Raw genomic sequence first — 22,038 nt, forward strand, 5'->3', positions numbered from 1 at the left:
CAGAAAGCCTATTAAAATCAATTTTTTGTTTGGTTTTTAACTATACTCAGTAAAACGCTTCCCATTTATGCAGTAAAGACTTAACACATCCTAATTAATGTACTGCTGCTTTCCATGGAGTCCCCAAAACAACTTTTTTCAGAACAGAAAATTTTCTAATTTTCAGGCAAGGAGCAACAGTGGATATAAAACTTCAGTAACAACATTCGTCTGCCATTGTTTATACAGAGTCATCAGTTTTTAACTGCTGTAAGCACAAAGATTTGGCCGAATTAACTTTTTCTGTAGTTATTTATGAGGAGAGTAATATATTGCTGATTTGTTACCTGATAAACAAGTGACAAACACGCAGAGGAGTGTTATAGCAGCATAGTAAAGTATAACTGGCTGGATCAAACAATATTGAAGAATGTATGGTTTATCAATTATTTTTGAAAACCTTGAAGTGAGCTAAATTTCAGGGGAAAAAATGAAGTGGTTTCTAGTGATGAATAGAATTTTAAAAATACTATTCTTATTCAAATAAGGCATACATGAACCAGTTAATGTGAAATTTCCAGTCTGGATGCTTATGTTAAAAGTGAGCACAATAGGTACACACTGAAGTTACTAGAAATCAATAGCTTTTAAAGATACATGACTCACAACATTATAAAATTTGTCAGAAGTGAAGTTTCCTGGGCTTTTAACTATTTAAATAATGAAATATTTAAAGTATCAGATTCATGCTTTGTTACGAACAAAATTTTACATCTGACTGACAGGTCATTTCATTGAAAACCTATTATGTGTAATATTTGGAAAGTGCAAAGTATAAATACATGGTCCTGGATAATGTAGGTGATTTAATTGTAAGGATGTATCCCAAATACCTAGGTTGACAGTCACCTGACAACTCTCTCATACTAGGGGAACAGTGTTTGTTAGGTAACCAAAAAAAATTGCTCTCTTGCATTTAACTAGCACTTAAGAGCCGAGATTGTAATCCTAGCTGTGTATAATTAGGTAAATCAATTTAGGTGGACCTCAGTGTAACTTCCTGTAAAAAAAATTAGTTGGATAAAATGATCTCCAAAGTGTCTCATACTACTCAGATTTGTTCATTCTATCATTTATAGTTTTAAACAGCTGCTTTTAATTGGCCATGCCTTTTAAAGTATACTATTACTGGATCTGGTCTCAGCATTTGTTTCAAAAGTACAAAAGTTCAGTGAGTCTAGGAAAAAAAAGTATCTCACAAAGCCATAAATAAAATTAGAATCATGGGATATGTATAGAGAAGGCTGGCCAGGTGTGAATTCTCTGACTATAGCAATTTACAAAACTACAGAATTTTGTAGTGATTGTAATCTGCATTGGTCAGGTATCACACATTTGGTAAAAATCATAAATCTTCCAAGCATTACTTAGTATTGAGGTAGGCCTTATAACCAGTATTTTCATTTCACAGAAATGTCCTGGAGTTGTGACTTGCCCATGGTAATATAATAAATACAGAAATGGGTTGGGAGCTTAAAATTCAAGCCAAATGAATGTCTGGGACATTGAGAATTGTAGCTTGGGGAATGAGGGAAGAAGGGGAGGGGAACCATAGACAATCTCTAAAGAAAATCTCCCCAACAATTAAAGAGATATTAAGAAATCCACAGGAGGGTAATGGATTTCCTTCAGGAAATAAACCTTTCAAGCAGTCTGATTTTTTTTTTTTGGGGGGGGGAGGTTCTTGTTCAGAAATTTTCTTCTCTGAAGGGCGAGTCCCTTGGCAAACCATCTTTTGAAAGCTTTTTAATTGGTTCTTCCATTATTGAAGAAATTCTCTTACTATTTATATATATTAAGGAAAAAAACCTTGTTCAATTTGTTATAAGCTTTATTTAATCACAGCTTTCAAATTTTCTTTCAAAAAAACAAAACAACCCCCCAACTCCCTTTAATAGTTTAGTGCTCTAAACATCAAACATTTAACATTTAAAAACATTCTTTGTACCATCTTTTTGTCATGTTGCAAAAGTTAGTTCTACATTTAACATTTTTAAAGCAAACACTTTTATACCATTTTCTATTCATGTTGCAAGTTGATCTATATTTTCTTTGCTTCTGTTGGCCAAATGAGCTTCAATGATCTCTGCAAACAAATTCCTCTTCAACAGCTTATAGGCAAGAGGTAGAAGCTGACCAATAACTTTGTGAAAATACTGAAAATTAAAATATAAAAAATAAAAACACATCCAAAGAGAAAATAGGCCTGTTAATAGCAGTTGAAAATGCTCCCTGCACAACTAAGCTTCCTTCCTCTTAAAGGCATTTTAGGTATCCTAAAACAGGTTACTTGATTGTAATAACTATTTATTACAATCCCACTGGCATTTGTATGATTAACATACAAAGAGAAGTTAAGCAACTTCATTCACTAGTATAAGTGAAAACGGTAAAGGGAAAACTTATTTTGTACATAAAGCAGGATTTTTACATCAGAATATTGAGTGAAGAAAATTTGGCCAAAGGGGTCAAACTTGCTGCCTGAAAAACTCTCGAGTATAGAGGCAGACTAAAATGTATTTTAGTTCAACATTCCCAGTTAAAATAACACAAATCAATTTTTGTGTTGTGAGTTATGGCCTATGGAGATTCATTTCTTCATAGTTTGGCGCTACTGATTTAAACTAAATCAAAGCTATAATACAAATTGTTTTCCCATAGATTTTCAAAATACAAGATTAAAAAGCAAGTTGGTTTTTAGAAAAACATGAAAAGACTTTCATGAAATAAGGCAGATTGAAATAAGGAAAATTAAGAATGCTGTAACACTAACAGCAATACTGTTTGAAGAGTAACTGAATGACTACGCTATTCTGAAAAATATGATCATTTAAATCAACTACAAAAGATTTCTAAAGGAAGAGTTTGTCCAACTTCAGAGAAAATTGGTTATTATGCAAGTATGTTTTGTGTGTGTGCTTGTGTGTGTGTATCATGCTGATCTTTTCTAGCTTGAGGAGGAAGCCAACTTCAAATTAAAAATGTAACCAAAAATATTTTATTAAGACAAAAAAATATGAAAAAGTTTTAAGTGTATTCATGAAAATACTGAAGTCTAATAAAGCATCAAGATTACATGATATAAACTGAAAATTAAGTTCTAAAAGGTATAAAAATTCCTATTTTTAAAAATTTATATTTTTTAATTTTAAATTGTTTCTTTTAGGCTTGCTCTTACTACTTTATGAAAAAGGAAGGAGATTTGTAAACTCCCACACAAGCAAGATAAGATTGAATGGCTCTCTTCAGGTCTATCTTCCCAATACAATACTGATGCAGCAAAATTCTCCCCAGCTCTGCTTTGGCTCTCTGAATTCAAAGACTTGGAATAACATTACTCAAGGGACTTGTAAATTACAAGGCTCTTGGCGTTTCATTTCTCCCTAACTGTATAACTAGAAACACAGCAGACCAGCATTTCCTTAATCACAACTCAGTGTAAAGGATGTCTCCCCCCCAATTCCTTACCTTTCCGTATTTCAAACATAATGATTTTAATAAGGCCACATGCCAGGGAGATAGGATAGACTGTAGGTGAGGAAGACTAGACTACAAATATCACCTTTCACTGATAAGTTAAGGCTGAAATGGACCTCATAAGAAGTCCCTGAATCCCAGAACACTTCAGTGACTTGCCCTACCTGGTCACAAAAATAATATTTGAATACAGGTCCTTGTTGGTTTCAGATCTAGTTTTAAACATTACATAATACTTTACTCACTATGTGACTGGGCAAGTGTCAAACATTTCCTTTCTAGAAATTCCCTAATACTTAGTTATCGGGCCATAGAGTTTGCAGCAGGCCTTAGTGGAGAGTATTTCCCCATGATGAAGAATCATATAAGGACCTAAAATGCTCAGTGAAATGAATGGCAAGCACAACCTAATGTGCTAATGAAAAGCACTTAAAAGTTACAAACTTAAGTGTCCTAAGTCTTTGGGAAGCAATTTTATGAAAAATTATCAATACTTAATACCACATGAGTTATCAAATCTATAATGCATTTGCTAGATTACATAAATATAATTACCCGAATTGCCACTCTACCCTAAAGTACATATACACAAATTGCAAAGCTTTCATATGGGAAACACAGTATAGTACTCACCTGGGAGCCATAGCAAAAAAGGTCTATTCCTAGCTCAAGTCCCATTCCATAGTCACATTCATCATTAGCAAATTGAACAAAAGTCACCATTTCCTGAATGGGGGCAAATGCTTTCAATCTCTGCTCATCACTTGAAGCCTCAACAATCATTTTGCAAATTATTTTAAGATTAGCTGAAATGAGATCATATTTAAATAAGAATTCAATTCTTCAATCTGATTTAATAAATAGGTTACAAATTTTATAAGAAACATCTCAGCAGCAAAAAGACTTGTAGACTTTAGTATTTTATTTGTAATATTACCTAGAATGTTATCTTTTTAGTCTTCCTGTTCAAACACTGCTTTCACTTAGGATTCTGATATAAGAACAAAACACAAAGGATACCCCCTTTACCTTCACTGGCTTTGATTTCAGTAGCAAAGCTTTTCACAGAGCTACTTCATAAAAGCAGGAGAGAAAATTATACGGGAAAACCTTATGTTTAAGATATAGCAATTCACTGTGAGGGCAGTTAAGCCATGTTTTGTTTAATTGTGCCTGACTTTTCACGCCCCCATTTGGGAATTTCTTGGCAATGATACTGGAGTGATCTGCCACTTTCTTGAGTTCAACAGGGTTGAATGACTTGCCCAAGGTCACACAGCCAATAGAGTGTCTTGAGGCTGGATTGGAATTCTTGACAGATGCAGTCTTCCTGACTCCAGCGTACTCCATCCACTGTTAACCATAAAAAAAGTTCAAACTGAAAAAAAAAAAAGCTGCCTGGGTACTTTTTCTGTGCTCCTCTTTTAGCAGTAAAGCCTTCACAGTGGGAAAAAAAAAATGTATATTCCAACATAAAAAAAAAAAAAAAGATACATTGCTAAAGATGAAGGACTGAGGAAGTTAAATGAGAGCATTCATTTTACAGATGGGGAAATGATAGAGGCATTAAGCAGCCTGCTTAAGGTTAAGCAAGTTAGCAGCAGAATGCAGATTTAACACCAAAATTACTGCTTCCTATTCTGGTGGTCTTTTGTGACAGCGGAAAGGATCCTGAATTGGAGGTCGAGACCTGGGCTTGAACTTGAACTGTGTGGGCAGCCATTTCCTGCTATAGCAGATACCTCTACAGATAGTAGGCTTCTTAAACTACCCATGAATTCCTTAGAGGAAAAAAGAGATTCCATGTAAATTGTATGAAGCTCAGTAAGGCACATACTGAAAGAAAACAAAATCTCAGGTGAAACTGATCAGTTCAAAACTCTGGTAAACTATTGTATGATATGTAAGAGGCAGAAAAGAACATGAAGATTGGTTACCTGACCTGGGAATCTTCAAAGTGTTATATGGATTTTACCAAATGAGCTGCTTTTTTCCTCTCCTCTGTTTACTGCAAAGGGTTTTGTTTCCTTTAAAATATCAAGCAACTTTCATGGTATAGTGAAAGGATATGGATTGAAGCCACTGGCTCTAACTTGTGTTCACACACAAGTCCTTTCATCTTCCTCAGAGATAAAATGGGCATAATGACAAATGGGAAAAATGGCAAATGGGGAACTACTTCATATGATTACCTATTCTATATAAGTGTAATTTTTGTGCATTTTCATGTGTAAAATGGGGAGACATTTAAATGAGTCAAACTTTTTCTAAAATCAAAGCCTCTTAATTAAGGCTCTTGCCCAAGCACTCTCTTCACTTTCCACATTTTTGGAAGGATCTGGACAGGCAGAACCATTTTCTTCCAGGTGAAGGCCAAATATTTCATTTCCTACTTTACTGAATATGCTTTGTAATTATTACTTAGCCAATTTCTAGAAGGACTAGATAGGGGCCTTGAAAAGACACAGTACGGCTAATTACTAAACCAGTAATAGAATAGGGAAGAAATAATGGAAAGTTTTCTAACTGGAGACTTGGACAATATTGGCATTTTTTTTTTTTTTTTGGCAGCCCTTATGATTTAAAGGAACCTCTCTTCAGTTTACTACCAAATGAGAAAAAAACTGCTTTTCCAACACATATACACATATATATGTAAAGAGCAGAGCTAGATTTTGAAGGGACCTACTTGTCAACTATCTCCTAATCAGGAATTTTTGAGAGGTTCTAAACAGAATGTAGTTCCTGAAATCATCTTCACACCCTCTTTTCCTTTCGTTATCCTTATGGGATAGAGAGACAGCAGCAGCAACAGGCTTGGAGGTCCACTGGGGTAAAATCTGACTGCTGGTGAAGGCCTAGTGCAGAGCGTGACAGGATAAAGGAGCACTGAGGTAATAACATATGTATTATGACGTTACAATTTACAAACCATCCCACCTCATGAAGCAGATAGCACAAAGGAGAAGCCTTTGGTTCAGAGATCCTGTGACCTTATTCTAAATAAGCAGTGAAAAGCCTAAACCTCTACCTCTAAGACCAGTATAGCCTTTCCCCACATCAACATGTCATATAATTTCCATTTTAGTACAATTTTGGAGCACACTACTCTGTCTTTGTTGAAGATTTAAACCAAGGGCTGCTAAAAGGTACCTGCTGGAAAGAACCAGGATTCTAGTTCTGATGGGGGCAGAAATCTGGAGGAAACCAGGAAGAATAGGGGAGAAGAGTGGAAAAATGATGAGAGATGTTAAACCACAAAGACTGGATCTTTTAAAAATGAATGACAAGGTTTCACGTCTGTTAAAACCATTCTGTCTTTCTCTATGAAACCATTGTTTTATACAATGGAGGACCAAGAAAAAAGCAACAAATTTATCCAACCATTTACTTGGGCCTGAGTTCAAATCCAGATACAGGCATTTTCTAGTTTTGTAATGTAATCCTGGATAAGTCATTTAACTTGTCTCAATTTCTTCAACTGTAAAAAGAATAGTATAAACCTCCCAGAAGACCAAATGAGATACCTATAAAGCACTTATCGCAGTGTATGCCTAGCACATAGCAGATGTTTAATATATGTTTGTCTCCTTCCTTCTTCAGACATTTCACTTGGGATTTCCCTAGGTGAAAGGAATGCTCCACACTAACAATCTCACAAATCCTTCCTCTATCAATATTTCTTGGCAAATTACCAAACTTTATGAATTAAGACATTTAGACAACATACAACACACACTTATATTACCATCTGTTTCAGGGAGGTCTCTGTATCCAACATCATTTTTATCTATAGGGACAACCAGGCCTGCACTGTGAAAAGTCTTTGTCACTACCTAAAACAAAGAGGAAAAAAGGTTCAAATTAATCCTGATAGAAAGAACTCAAATATTTCTGACCATGTAAGACCATGGCTTCTTGGGCAAAAAGGATTCTATGCAAAAATTTCCTCCAAACAAACCTAGTTGAATGTCAAATGTGTGAATAAAATAGCAAAACATCTAATTTATTAATCAACATGCTGATCACTCACAAATATATACCATGTTTGTCCCTGAGAGCCAAGATATTGTTGTTGGGGAAGAAAGTACATCTCTAGAACTTCTAGAAAGTCAAAGTATTTTTCTTCAAGTGATACAGACTTAGATCTGTTTTTTTTTTTTCTTCTTTTTTTGAGGGTGGGGTTAAGTGACTTGCCCAGGGTCACACAGCTAGGAAGTGTTAAGTCAGACTTAGATCTGAAAGAAGAAATTTTAAAAAGGAAAGGGAAGGAATGAAGGAAAGGACCAAATAAACTTTATTTGGAAAATTCGAGCTCTCAAAATGCCAAAATGAGAAGACTTAAAGAGACAATAACTCAATTATTAAATATTTAAACATTTAAGAATTTACCATTCATCACCCACAATATCTTTATTTGATAAACTACAGCTTCTCCAAGAATGAAGTTTAGTTCTTCTTCATCCTATTTTCCCTATCTGTAACTCTTCAGGGCACCATCCTATTCCTTAAATCATCTGCTTTAACTACTTTAAATATCTCTTAACAGAAATCCAAGAAAAAACAATTAAGATCTTTTATTTTCTTTAAAAATCCACAAAATTTTCGAATGTTGTCTCAAATTCTTTTTTTGAGGCAAATGTACAATTTACAAGGTGAAAGGATATGACCAAAGTAATATTTTATTGGATTTGGGGACGGAGGGGAATGGAAAGAAAAGAAAGATGACTTTTAAATTATAGCCCAGCCATAGAATACGTTCTTCCTTCTTGTACCATTTCCCCTCCAACTCTCTTGCCTTACTCTATTACTTGACTAACTCATGAATTCTACAGATTCCTCAACCCTTCTCATATTATCCTGTCTCCTCAAGGGTCACCATCAAACCCCCAAACCTAAACTTTTCCAAAGTTGCTATCCCTTTCTTGAAATTTCTCCAGACTTCTCTGAGTCTATTTACCAGTTTGATCAAACATACTTTAAGGCTATAATCTTTCAAAGTGTCATGAATATTGTTATATTTATAATTATATATTGTTATAATTAGTTATAATTAGCTTCTTGCCAAGGGGAGGAAGGTCTTTTTTTCAAATAATAATATGTGCTTTTAGAGTATAAATTGCTATTATGCAAATTAAAGGCTAGGTAATAAATGAGTACCAATCATGTATTTTCTAATGATAAAAATACTGCTGTTTCCTTAGTCTCTAAATTCCAGCATAACACTTAATTTTTTCTGAACTTAGTACTTTTGTCTATACTTATTAGATAAAGCACCCCCAATACTTACATGCTTAATGCTTTTAATTCACTGAGCAAACTATCAACCAAAGGGGAAAAAAACAAAACAAAACAAAAAGACAACTTACCTGCATGGCCAATGTCTGTGCTCCTACCCCAAATTTGAATCAGACAGCAGGCCAATAATAGCATTATAGCTGTGATTTAGATAAAAGTTTTAAAAACTTATATAAGTCTTTATGGGACTCAATCTCCTCTTATCCCTTCCCTGGGCCACTAAAAAGTTATGGAAGGAAAATATTCCTTACTGAGGATGAAGCAGATAAACTATTTTACCTAATACTCCTCTTAGGTCAACTCAAAAGTGTATCTAAAAGAAAATGGAATAAGAATCTGTTATCATCCCAGAAGCATAAACAGTGGCTAGAGAGTAGTGGGTGAGCCTAAGTAGAAAGGTTCATTAATGGCAACATCATCAGAGAAAATGGTAAAATTGATGCCTTCTTGTCAAGGTATTTTTGCCATATGTTAAGTTCACTAATAACTGGAAATGATTTGTTTACATAAAATCTTTGTTATTCTAAAAGATGTTATTCTGGATTTCTGCTAGTAAATAAAATAGTACTGCTAGACAAGACTTTGAGAGTTCACCTAATTTAACTCATTCATTAACAGATGAAAAAACTAAATTCTCAACTCAAAAGTCACATAGTTAATAGGACAGTTGAAATACTAGGTCTTTTCCCTCTGTACCAAAATGTCTATTTTCAGTCAAGGGAAAATTCACCTGATGTGCTCGTTATTTTCATTCCAGCAATTAGTAAATATAACAAACTTAGCTTTCTCAACTGAAATGAATGACTACAGTGGATTTCCTAAGTGTCAGTTTGATGCCAATTCACAAATCTAACAATTTTTCCTACTTATGACTATTACTTCAAGTACCATAGTTAGCCACATTTTCTCTCTCCTTCCATTATTATGATGAGGATAAATCATTGGGTTTTTACCATGTTTCACAAATTCCCATCATTATTAATTCTAAAAATTTTGACTATAAGAAACCTTATTAAAAAGGGTATGGTAGAAAAAAAAAGTCTGAAGATAAAACAGAGAGCTGACATAACTTTTTTCATCAGGGTGGGAGTAGCTACATACTTCTGCTACCAGAACACCACCCTTGTAGATGAAATGTTAGGGGATAGAATGAAGTAGATTTAGATAGTTCCAATGGATTAAGAAGGTACAATTATATACAATTTAAAAATAAAATATTTTATCTCACCTGGCCTCTACAAATGAGTTATCTAGTCACTGGTAAGAGAATAATAAACAAGATATTTTATATTCCTAAATAGCATAACCCCACCTCTGATAATCTTTTCAATTAAAATGTCTTTAATTTTCTCCAAAACAGCAGAATCTTTCTGGTTGCCTGCAAATTCTGCTGTTAAATATCAGAATGAGTTTACTAATGAAACAACATCATAGCAATATCTACTACTTAGAAAAGAGATGCTTGTATAATGTCCATCAGAAAAGACATTCAAAGGAAATAAGCTATCACTAGTCCTGAGGAAAAAGGAGGTAAAATATTTTAGAGTAACACAGGAGAAAGAATAGCTTCAGCATCATTCTTCAAAACAAAACTAATGGCTTGTGCAAATGGTAAAGAAATCCATTACTTAAAGTCAATGATAGAATACTCAATCCCATAAAACTCCACCTCATTCCAAACTTCGTGGCTCTTCTTAAATAAAGAAGTATCTACTTTCTGAGGTAAGGCTTTAAGACAACAAATTTAACAACCTCACAAAGCCAATCACTCTTGTGTTCCCTTCTGGTCAATAATATGAAAAGGCAGCCCCCAAACCCAGCTTTCTTTAGGATAGAGATAGAGAAGGAAAGTTGAGTGGGAAGAAAGCAAAACAAGTTTCTACCCAAGGATCACTTGAACAGATTTAATCCATACTTTTTTATCTCTCTGTTTCATGCTCATGCTTTTTTGTTCCAAGGAAAAACCCTGATTTTTGGCTGCTTCTGTTAGTTTTTCATCTATGTTCTTCAAAACATCAGTTTTCTTTTTATCTGTTTCCTCCTTAATTTTTTTCACCAAAAATAATCTGAAAATAGAAAGGGGAGATGTCATTAATATTCCAAGTCATAAGGATATTTAAAATGTTTACAAGAAATATTTCTGCTATAAAATTCACTCTAAAGTGTAGTTCAGCAACAGTTTAGAAGGAGGAATAAATACAATATGTTTACACTATATTAGAGAACAAATAGAATTACAAATTTTTTATTAGTAATACTCATTATGCATTTACTAATTACAAGACAACAAAGATACAAATTGGAGGCTAAGATGGAGAGAAACAACATGTACATAATTTTAAAAATACACATTTCATAAAGGAGGTGGAACTTAAGGTATATCTTAGAGAAAGGGAGGGATTCTAAGATGAAGAGATGAGTCTATACATGAGGAATACCTTGTGAAAAATGGGAAAGAGAGAAGAGCTAACCAACAGGTTTAACTAGAAATAATGGTGAAATTTAAATAAGGATGAGTTTTAGAATTTTGGCTAAGAATTTGGTTTTTTAATGCTAGAGAAGATAAGCGACTGAAGAATGAATGGGAAATATGGAGTGGAGAATGAGGGACTGACAAGAATAACAGAGTTAGATCTGTTTAAGGAATACCAATTTGGCAACCTGCATATTAAAAGAATTTGAGAAAGCAGAGACTGTAAGCTGAGAGATCCACAGGAGGCTATGGTGATAATCCAGGTGGAAAAGTGATGAGGGACAGAATTAGAGATTGTGAAGATAGAAATAATTTAACAGTTTTGAATGTGGAGGATGAGGAAGACAGAGGAGACAAGATTCCAAGTTTGAACCTTTTGTTCAGTCATATATGAACAACTGACGAATATTACCCTCATAAAAAGATCTACATGCTTAAAGAAAACTCAAATTATCCCAGTTTCTGAGGCTAAATGTCTAACCCTCTTATCTCCATAACTTTACTGGTTCCTTAAATTAAAAAAAAAAAAAATCTGCTTTTAAAAAAAAGGGCAGCTTGGTGGCTCAGTAGAATGAATGCCACAGTGGAATGAAAGCAAGAAGACTCGAGTTGAAATGTAGCCTCAGACACTTACCGTATGGCCCTGGGCAAATCACTTAACCCTGTCTGCCTCAGTTTTCCTCAATTGCAAAATGAGCTGGAGAAGGAATTCTGACCCCAGGCCCAGAGTGCTATCCATTACACCACCTAGCTGCTCCTAGAAACATTTACAAATTGATAAAACAGTCAAGGGGTATTTAGAGGGAGTTCTCAAGGGAAGAAATACAAGCTATCAATAACAACAGTATGAAAAAAAAAATTTCATACCACTAATAATTAAGAGAAATGCAAAAAGAAGCAAATGAGTTTCCACTATACAGCTATATATACAGCTATACAGTCCTCATTTTAGAAAAGTTGACAAAAACATAAAATGACAAATGTTAGAGTGGCTTTGTGGAAAAGCCTCTGTGCCTCTGTGTGGCTTCAGTGTGCAACATGTGCAACTGAAATGCAACATTGGAGCTGTGACCTGATCCAACCAATCTGATTTTATGTCCAATCAGTTATTAAACTGTGCATACCTTTTGACCCAGAGATAAAACTACTGGGCCTAAATCCCAAAGAGAACAAATAAAGAAGAGGTCCCATGTGTACAAACCTATCTTTAGAACTCTTTTAAAAAGAGGTTTGTGGTATGGAAAAAATGAAAATTAAAGGGTGCCCATCAATTGGGAAAAAGATTGAACAAAGTATGGTATGTGAAGGTAATATAAGATTACTGTGCCTTAAGAAATTGAGAGACAGTTTCAGAGAAACCTGAAAGACTTTCAGGAACTGATGCAGAGTAAAATGAACAGTCAAGAAAATAATTTATACTATAGTAGCATTGTAACAATGAACAATTTTTCAAGACTTAAGAATTCTTATCAAAGCAAAGGGCAACTATTGATTCCACAGTACTGATGATGAGGCAAAATACCTCCTCAGAGGCAACAGATTAAATATGCCAAATGATACACATTTTTCAAAACAATCAATGTGAGAATATTTTTTTTTGCCTATGCATAGCTTTAAAAGGTTTTCTTTTTCTTTTCTTTTTTCCTCTCAATTGCAAGGAGGAGAAAAAATAAATGCTAGTTACTTGAAAAAAAGTAATTAAATAAAACTAAGATAATAATAAAATATCAGATAGCACATTACTTGTACAAGATTTTTCTTTTCCAACTAAATTATCTTTAGATAAATTGTAACATCACTGAGAAATAGTTTGATTACAATACTGTTATCACTAAACATGGTAAAACCATAAAACCATGTGAATAACATTCAAAAGAAATTGACACTTAAGATAAAAATTAATTTTATTGTAGTCTGACAAATACTGCAATTTCAGATAGGTTTGTCTTTGGACATCTAATAGTGTCCATAAATCATATCAAAATTGAAAATTCAGTATTTCTGTTCTAATACAGAGGTCAGGGCAACAAGAGGTCACAATGAAAACCCCAGTTTTCCTTCAACCAAATATTTTACTGGTAATAAAGGACAAATTGATTTTTAAAATTTTTCTATCTTTCCCCCCAGTACTCCAAGGTAAGAAGATGAAATTACTGTCGATCACAGAACAGAGAGGAGAAAAAAAAAGTACTAAATCTTACTTGACTGCAGCAAATACATTGTCTCCATTTTGAACAATTGTACAATTTATCTTTGCCTCATTTACACCAACATATACAGGAAGTTCATCAGGTGAGTCTCTGTTAAACACAAAAAATGTTTGAGATGCCCATAATATTCTCCTTGTAAAGTTCAGAAAAACAGGAAAATGTGTCATTCACTGAATCATAAAATTTTGTTGTTCAGAAAGACCTTGGGTTAGTCATGTACTTGCTGATAGAGTAGAGATACAAGTTGCTTTCTGAGCAGAAGGGAGAAGACCAAGTTTCTTACCTGTAATATCCCATGTGAAACTGAGTTTTGTCATCTCCAGTAATAATAGTCTGGAACTCAGGAGGATCATAGTAAAACCTCCAGTGAAGGTTAAAATTTAGGTCAGTCGATTTGTTTTCCACTTTGTGTTTTCCAGAAAGGATATCAAAAGGACCAACAAGTTGGAGTCCAAGGTTTGTTAATAGTGCATCTGTAAATGAAATTAAATACACAAAGGGAAAAATAATTTCTGTCAGGAAGGCAGTGTTGACAATATTTTCTATCTAACTGTGTACTTCTAAGTAATAATCCAAAAAATGTGAAAGTTTTCAATATGAAACGGGTCTTTCTGGGGCATGTGAAGATTGTCAATTCAATTTAAATATTTATCAAGGAACTATTTTGTGGAAGTCACTGTGCTAGTTTCTAAGATAAGTTGTTAACTATCCAATTTTTCCCCCCCTTTTTAAAGCTTTTTATTTTCAAAACATATGCATGGATAATTTGACAACATTGACCCTAGCATAGCCTTGTGTTTTGGATTTTCTCCTCCTTCCCTCCACTCCCTTCCCTAGATGGCAGGCACTCCAATATGTTAAAAATGTTAAAATGTATGTTAAATCCAGTATGTATAAAACATATTTATACAATTCTCTTGCTGTACAAGGAAAATCAGATCAAAGAAAGAAAGTAAATAAAATGCAAGTACACAACAACAAAAAGAGAATGCTATGTTGTGGTCCACACTCAATTCCCACAGACTTTTCTCTCTTCGTCACAAGACCATTGGAACTGGCCAGAATCACCTCATTATTGAAAAGAGCCACATTCATCAGAATTGATCACTGTATAATATTGATGTTGCCATTTATAATGATCTCCTGATTCTGCTTATTTCACTTAGCATTAGTTCATGTAAGTCTCTCTAAGCTTCTCTAAAATCATCCTGCTGGTCATTTCTTACAGAACAATAATATTCCATATCATTCATATACCATAATTTATTCAGCCATTCTCCAAATGATGGGTATCCACTCAGTTTCCGGTTTCTAGCCACTACAAAAAGGGCTGCTACAAGCATTCTTGCACGTGTGGATCCCTTTCCCTTCTTTAATCTCTCTTTGGGATATAAGCCCAGTAGAAACACTGCTGGATCAAGGATATGCACAATTTGATAACTTTTTCAGCATAGTTCCAGTTCCACCAACAATGCCTCAGTGTCCCAGTTTTCCTACATTCCCTCCAACATTCATCATTATTTGTTCCTGTCATCTTAGCCAATCTGACAAGTGTGTTAGCAGTATCTTAGAGTTGTCTTAATTTGCATTTCTCTGATCAACAGTGATTTAGAGCACCTTGTCATATGATTAGAAATGGTTTTGCTTTCTTCATCTGAAAACTGTTCATATTCTTTGACCATTTATCAACTGGAAAATGGCTTGAATTCTTATAAATTTGAGTCAATTCTCTATATATTTTAGAAATGAACCTCTTCAATTTCTTTCCCACCATTCAAATTTTTGATAACCCAACTTTCACTCTCATCATCCTACTGAAATCCCACTGCTCTTAAAAGTTATTAATCACTTCTAATAGCAGCCTTTCCCTCCACTGTTTATTCCTCTTGATCTTATCTCCTTTGTCTACTCCCCTTATTGCTGAAACCTTTTCTTCCCTTGTAGACTCCCTTGGAGTATGCCATTCTTTTCCTTAGTGGTATCTCCATTAAGAAGGATTTTTGAAGCTTCTTACCAGCTGGTTTTTCAGGATCAAGTTCTTCACAGAACTTCCAAAAGTGATAGAAATCTTCAGGCATTGAGAGCTTATAGAGATTTTCCACTTCTTGTCGAATATCATCTGAGATATTTGCCCGGGTAGTTCCTTTCTTCTTACTATATTTTGATTTCTTACTCTGCAAATTGGCATAATAAAAGATATGAATTCTCAGACAATAATTAGAACTTTCCCTAAATACTAAAGACTCCCATCCCTTTTCTGGGTATGGCAAAACTCAATATATATATATTTTTTTGTAAACACAATGGGTTTGGTTTTATGTTTATTAAGAGTAAAATTTCAATCTTTTGGAGGCATGGGAATGAGCCGGGAAGTGATTTATTTGCTAGTGGAGAATGAAAGGAAAGGGGAGACAATATCTGAAAGGTTTATGCTTTATTAAGATTAATATAAAACAACAGAAAAGAAAGAAAAGAAAAAGGCAATAAAAAAAGCAAAAGAATAAAGGAGGGGCCCTCTGATTATTTAGTTGTGTGTTACAAAGGGGTTTATGTGAATAGATTTCATATTTAATCATGATTCAAGAGTGCCGCTAAGCGAGATGGCATGAATCAAGGAGGCAGCAGAGGCTTTTCTTCTGGATCCTTCCTGGAACTATTTCTGAGGTAGTTATTCACAACTACCTTCTAATTATTGTCCTATGCCTACAGAAAAAAAAAATTGGGTACAAAGATTAGCACATATGCATTACTGGAGGGTGGGGGGAAGAGATGGTAGAAGTAGATAAAGGCAAAGAGAACATAAAATAGGGTTTCTTAACTTAGTGTCTGTGAACTTAAAAAAATACCAGATAATCCAGAGGATAGAGAGAAGAGGATCAGGACAAAAAACACTCACAGTTAAGGGGGATGGCTTGGATGAAGATTCAGCAAAGGAGATTGAGGAGGGCTCAAACAGGTAAGAGAAGCAGGAGAGAGCAGTATCACGAAAACCTAGAGAAGTATTAAGAAAAAGAAAATGATCCATACCACCAAAGACTGCACAGACAGGTTGAGGAAAGAATGAAGACTGAGAAAAGGCCACCTTAGGAAGTTTCTCCTATCAAGTGTAAATTTGCCTCACTGAAACTTCCACCCAATGTCCTAGAGCTTGACTTTCTGGAGCCAATCTCTCTTCCAAGGAAGATTTGGACTCATCAAAATGCAACTTTCTGAAGGGTCTCCAGAGGACTCCTACTCTCTAGGGATTTTTCAATCAAAGGTGGATGAACTCTTGTCAAAAATGTTCAGGTATAAGTTGAAATAAATGGTCTCTGAGATCAAGATCCTTTCCAAACCTCTAGGGTTTGAGAATCTAAATTCTAAGATGTCATAGTGGGAAGCCCTCAAACTCCTGGAGGGCAAGTACAGTTCACAAAGCATTGCAGAAGATGCATTTAGTCAAGCACTTAGGAAGAACTTAAGATGTGCTAAGCACTGTGCTAGGTCCTGAAGACACACCAAAAAAGGGCTCTAGCATAAAAAAAAGCATACATTCTATCAGGAGAAACAACGGGCATATTTATAAAACAAGTACAAAACATCTGTAATACAGAGACACATTAGTGGCTGGGGGCGAGGGGGAGGGGAGTTGTATATCAGGAAAGCACTCATGTAAAGGTGAGGCTTGACCTGAGCTTTGAAGGAGACTAGGGCTGTGGAGGTGAGAAACAATTCTCCAGAACAGGTGTTCCCTTGCAGAAAAAGGACAGAGAAGAGGTGACGCTGCATCTAAGAAACTCAAGCAGACTTGTTTCACCGACATCAGAAGTACTAGGACTATTACGTAAAAAGCCGGAAAGATGAGCTTAAACTAAAGTGGGAAGGGATTTAATTCCAAATTCTATTTTATCCTGGGGACAATGATATGTTACAGGTGCTTTTGAAGGGAGGAGTAACAAGGCCAGATCGGTGCTTCCGGAAAACTTCTGATAGCCAAGAGAAGTGTCACTAGAGACACAGAAAACAAACTAATAAATGTTTACTTAGTGAATGAATTTCTATCCCTCCCTCAATTGTTCTGGAAAACTGAATGAGGATTCAGATAAAAACCACAGATTCATATATTTAAGGCTGGAAGGACTCCATCTAATCCATTCTTTTCATATTACTAAGGAGTCAATTGAGGTTCACAAAGTTAAGTGGCTTAAATGAGAATATAACGCTATGTGACTGACCATTTGCAGTTATTATCTCACGTGATCCTGGTCTATTATCCCCATTTTACAGATCAGAAAACTGAAGAAAGGAGATTAAAATTTTAAAAAGAAGCTTGTCCACACTGGCAAGAAGTGCCTGAGACAAGCCTGCGATTTCTAAGGCCTTCCTTCCCGGTTTCAAGTTTCCATCTCTTCGCACCACCTAGTGGCCACTGAAAACAAATCCCTCATTTTAGAGGGGGCCGAGTGTTAGAGACTCACTCCGGGCCACGCCGCCAGGAAGTGATAACGACCACAACGAACATTTACACAGCTCTCCCTCGGGGTTGGTGCTTTATAACGATCTCATCCACACGTCCCATCCGGAGAAATAGAGGAGCTATTGCTCCCATTTCACAGAAGAGAAAGTTGAGTCAGAGGTTAAGTGATATACCCAGGGTCACAAGGCTGGGGTCTAAAGTGGGATTTGACTAAGAGAAGCAACTGATATTTCTATGGGGCTGAATGCTTTATACTTGTATCTCATTTGATGCTCGCTACAATCCTAAGTGTTTACAATAGAGGAAACCCGTGCAAAGTGCGGTAAACTGACTAGGCGGGCGTCACGCATCCGGGAAGCAGCCGAGGCTGCATTTGAACTTAGCCGCGCTCCGTGCCCGCAATGACCCGTAGCGGGCAGTCATCGAATTCCAGAGCCCGAAGGGGCCTCCGGGAGCTTTCGCCAACAAGGTATCCTCGGAGATCAAGGGAGGGAGGTGGCCCCGTGACGCTGGGCCCAGGGAAGGAGATAGGCCCAAGCCCGTCCCCCTACCGCCAGCCAGGGGTCGGGCCGCTCAGCGGGCCTCGCTTGGGATGGGGAGGTGAAGGAGGGCTGTCGGGAGAGCTACGGGGTTCCAGCGCGCGATCGGCCCCGCGGTCTCACGCAGGGATCAGTCCTTAAAAGCCGCCGTCGGAGCCCCCGAGCTCCTCTCGGGCTCCACTTTTCCCGGCGCCTACCTGCGACCCGGCCCCATCTCGGGACTTGCGCTTCCTGCGGCCTCTCATCCTGCCACTTGCCTAGGGAAGCGGCGGCCCCACAGGCGCCTTGCAACCGCCTCCACTCCGAGTGCCAAGCCAACTGCTTCCGAGGTCAATAGCCTTACCGTCCAACCAATCGGAAGCCGGCCTTATCGACTCTTTTTCTACAAAACCCCTTCCAATTGCCAATATAAGGAGGAGGCCCCGCCCACTCAACGGTTTCCATGGTGTTAACGGAAGCGCCTGCACCTATCAGGTCACTAAGAGAGCGACGTTAGCCACGCCCCCAAATGTGCTTTAGTCCCGCCTACTCACGTGAGTTTCGAGCCCGGGAAGAAAGGCCCCGCCCATTCCAGAGTTCTATAGAAGGTAAACGGACTTAGGGCCAGTGGCCTAGATTCAGTAACTCAATAAATAAACATGTGTATAGCACCCATAAACATATACATACATATACAAACACATAGAAATATACACACACAAAATGTATATATATGATAAATCTATATAAAATTTATATAGATTTACACAAATATACATATAGTAAATACTTATGACAAATTTGCTTTTGATAAAACAGATTCTTACGTTAACTGTATTATTTAAAAAAAAAAAAATTCTGCATCTGAGTCCATCCATCACTTCTCCACCGGGAGAAATCAGATTACTTTATCAAGAGTTCTTAAAGCTTCAAAGTTGTTCTGCTTTATATTGATGTCGTTACCATATACATTGTTTTCTTCTATCTGTCCACTTGACTCCAGTAGTTTAAAAGTCTTCCTATCTAGTCATGAAACCATCCCTTTGCTCATTTTTATGGAACCATAATAGTCATTCTATTCCCATACTATAATTTGTTCAGCCATCACCCCAATTAATCTAAGAAAAATAATATAGATATACATTTATATTAAGATTGACAAGGAACTTGACAAATATCTCCTTTTACTCTCCCAGTTATCCTGAAAGGTAGATGTTATTAACTTCATTTTACAGATAAGGAAACTGAAGTAGAGATAAGAGGCCTTGTCCGAAGTCTGAATCTAGATTTGAACTCAAATCTTCTGACAACTCACCCAAGATTCTAGCTGCTTTGTCTCCTAGCGGCCTCATTGTTTTACTACCAAAGCTAAATAAAAAATGAAGTTTCTAATTATTTGTAGGCAAGGTCATGGAAGGGAGAGGAGATACAAATACCTGCAAAATAGTCTAAAGCAGGGATTCTCAAACTGCAGGCCACTGAAGATGTTTATGCGGCCTGCTGGGTTATGGCAAATGGGCTGAGGGACGAAGAGTGTGAGCTTTTGGTTTTACTATAGTCTAGCCCTCCCACAGTCTGAGGGACAGTGAACTGGCCCCTATTTAAAAAGTTTGAGGACCGCTGGTAAAGTAATGGTTATTATTCTTATTATTCTAGATTTGTAATTCATTAAAAGATGAGAAATGCCCAGTGTGGAAACTCCCTGTACTGATGCAGATGGGCAAACCATCTGCAATTCATAGTCTTAGAGGGCTGTCTGGGGCTACTGAGAATTGCGGTACCTTTACTTGGGCATTACCATGCAATTAGCATATGTGGGAGGGGGGATGTCACTCCTGGTCCGGCCTCTACTTGTGTATGCATCTTGTCTATACTGCAATATTATTTTGAATGACAAATACTATCTTTATAAAGTGCCTTAAGGTTTGTAAGATATTTTACACACATTATCTCATTTGGTTGTCACAACAATCACTCCAGTCATTTTGTTGATGAAGAAACTAGGGCACTGGCAAAACTTGTAGAGCATTTGCTTCTCCAGGTTTTACAGATGAGGAAACTGAGGCAAATCAGATTAAGTGACTTGCTTCAGCTGTTATAAAAAGAAGGAACAGTCTCCAGATTTGGCAGCATGGTACTCTGGTTTCTGACGAGGAATATGAAAGACCGTATTACAATCCAGAATTCCAGGCTGAATCAGGAAGACTCATCTTGATTTCACATCTGATCTCAGACGCTCCCTAGCTGTGAGCCTTAAGCCCCGAGGAATTCCCCCCAGAGTATGAAAAAGCAGTCTAATCTGTCCCATTCGGGGATGATTGCTTTCCCCTGGGGGCTAAACTTGGCCCAACCACCTATTTAGGTTCAGAGCAGAGGGACTCTTGAAGGAGTAATGGGTGTAGGGCGCCAGCTTTTTGGGTCCAGAAATAGGTATTTAGATTTTAGAATAGAAACAAACATTTCTAAGGATATAAAGTAGAAGTGGAAAGATTAAGTACCATTCTGAATCACAAAATGGAGGATGTCCAAAACAGGTTCCCCTGGATATTTCTAAAGGCGGTTCAAGCTAGATCCTTTGCACCACTATAGACTCATCAAGCATCTAACATAGGTTTATAGATTTAACGTTGAAGGTCTTTGGATCCTATTACTTCAATTAATAAATGATGAGTTGGAGGATCTATTGAAATCAGGCGACTTGGTTATCTAGTCCTGAAGAGCAATTTCTGAGAAACCCAAAGGCTACCCAGCCTGGGGAGCTGCCTGAGAAAGCCTAAGAATACTCGCCTGGGGAGTACCACAAAGGGTGCTGGCTGTTCGGGACAATCAGCTGGTCAATAAATTGTAGAACTCCGGGGTGGGACCTACCCCAACCCCACCCCTACCTGTCCTCAATTGCACCTCTAAGCCACACTATAAGCAAATCGACCTTATCTTTGTTTCCCTTTCCAATATAATTATCTCCATTCTGACTCTTTGCTAAATTCCCTTGGAATTAGCCCACTGGTAGCAGCGTAATAAATCTTTGCCTCATTAACTGAGACAGAGTGTGAATTCTTCCGCCAAAACTGGGACAGGGACCAAGGGATCCTGACATCGTTGGGGTGCCTTCTGCATCAACAGTACCATTTAAGTGGCAGAGCTAGGACATGAACTTAAGACTGCAGGAGAAAAGTTTCTGCATTTGTCATCAGCAGACCCATGTTTATAGCTATGCTCTACCAATTTACTATCTACTTGATGTTGGGCACTCAGGCTTTTTTTTTGAAAAAATACATTTGCTTTTATATCATTTCTAAATACAAAATTCATTTCTTCCCTACCAGTGAACCTTCCCTTACAACAAATTTTAGAATAAAAGACACAAAAAAAGTTCAGCAAAACCAGTATATTGGCCATGTCCGAGAGCATATGCAGTATTACACTTCTGTAATCCCTCACCAATTCAACAAAAAGGAGGTATATTATCTCACCATTTCTCTAGGTCTAGGGAAACTCGGCCTGTTCACTTTAATTAGTTTCTCAGTTTCATTGCATTGCTCTGTTTATATTGTTGTAATCATTATT

The 22,038-nt window shown here is 36.6% G+C and overlaps 1 protein-coding gene and 1 long non-coding RNA gene across 5 annotated transcripts in view; one reads left to right on the plus strand and one right to left on the minus strand.

The window, feature by feature from the left end:
• Positions 1-1,852: 1,852 nt before the first annotated feature.
• Positions 1,853-21,997, minus strand: HPF1 (histone PARylation factor 1). 4 transcript variants are annotated; one of them, XM_074276497.1, is made up of 9 exons: positions 18,836-18,969; positions 16,394-16,488; positions 15,512-15,671; positions 13,781-13,970; positions 13,489-13,587; positions 10,730-10,880; positions 7,265-7,352; positions 4,150-4,322; positions 1,853-2,195 (listed from the first exon to the last, which is right to left on the minus strand). In XM_074276497.1, exons 3-9 carry the CDS (start codon positions 15,573-15,575, stop codon positions 2,064-2,066), a joined length of 897 nt encoding a protein of 298 aa, XP_074132598.1. In that variant the 5' UTR covers positions 15,576-15,671; positions 16,394-16,488; positions 18,836-18,969; the 3' UTR covers positions 1,853-2,063. The 4 variants fall into 4 exon arrangements, with proteins under 4 accessions (XP_074132598.1, XP_074132597.1, XP_074132596.1 ...); XM_074276496.1 differs by lacking the exons at positions 16,394-16,488; positions 18,836-18,969 and adding an exon at positions 21,945-21,997; XM_074276495.1 differs by lacking the exon at positions 16,394-16,488 and having other exon boundaries at positions 18,690-19,005.
• The window catches only part of LOC141547848 (uncharacterized), a 33,335-nt gene continuing 29,681 nt past the window's right edge, over positions 18,385-22,038 (plus strand). The window contains exon 1 of the long non-coding RNA XR_012483645.1: positions 18,385-19,079. This is a non-coding gene — a long non-coding RNA (uncharacterized LOC141547848). The remainder of the gene's footprint in view (positions 19,080-22,038) is intronic.

Source organism: Sminthopsis crassicaudata, chromosome 6 (genome assembly GCF_048593235.1).
Source record: "Sminthopsis crassicaudata isolate SCR6 chromosome 6, ASM4859323v1, whole genome shotgun sequence".
Classification (NCBI taxonomy): domain Eukaryota; kingdom Metazoa; phylum Chordata; class Mammalia; order Dasyuromorphia; family Dasyuridae; genus Sminthopsis; species Sminthopsis crassicaudata.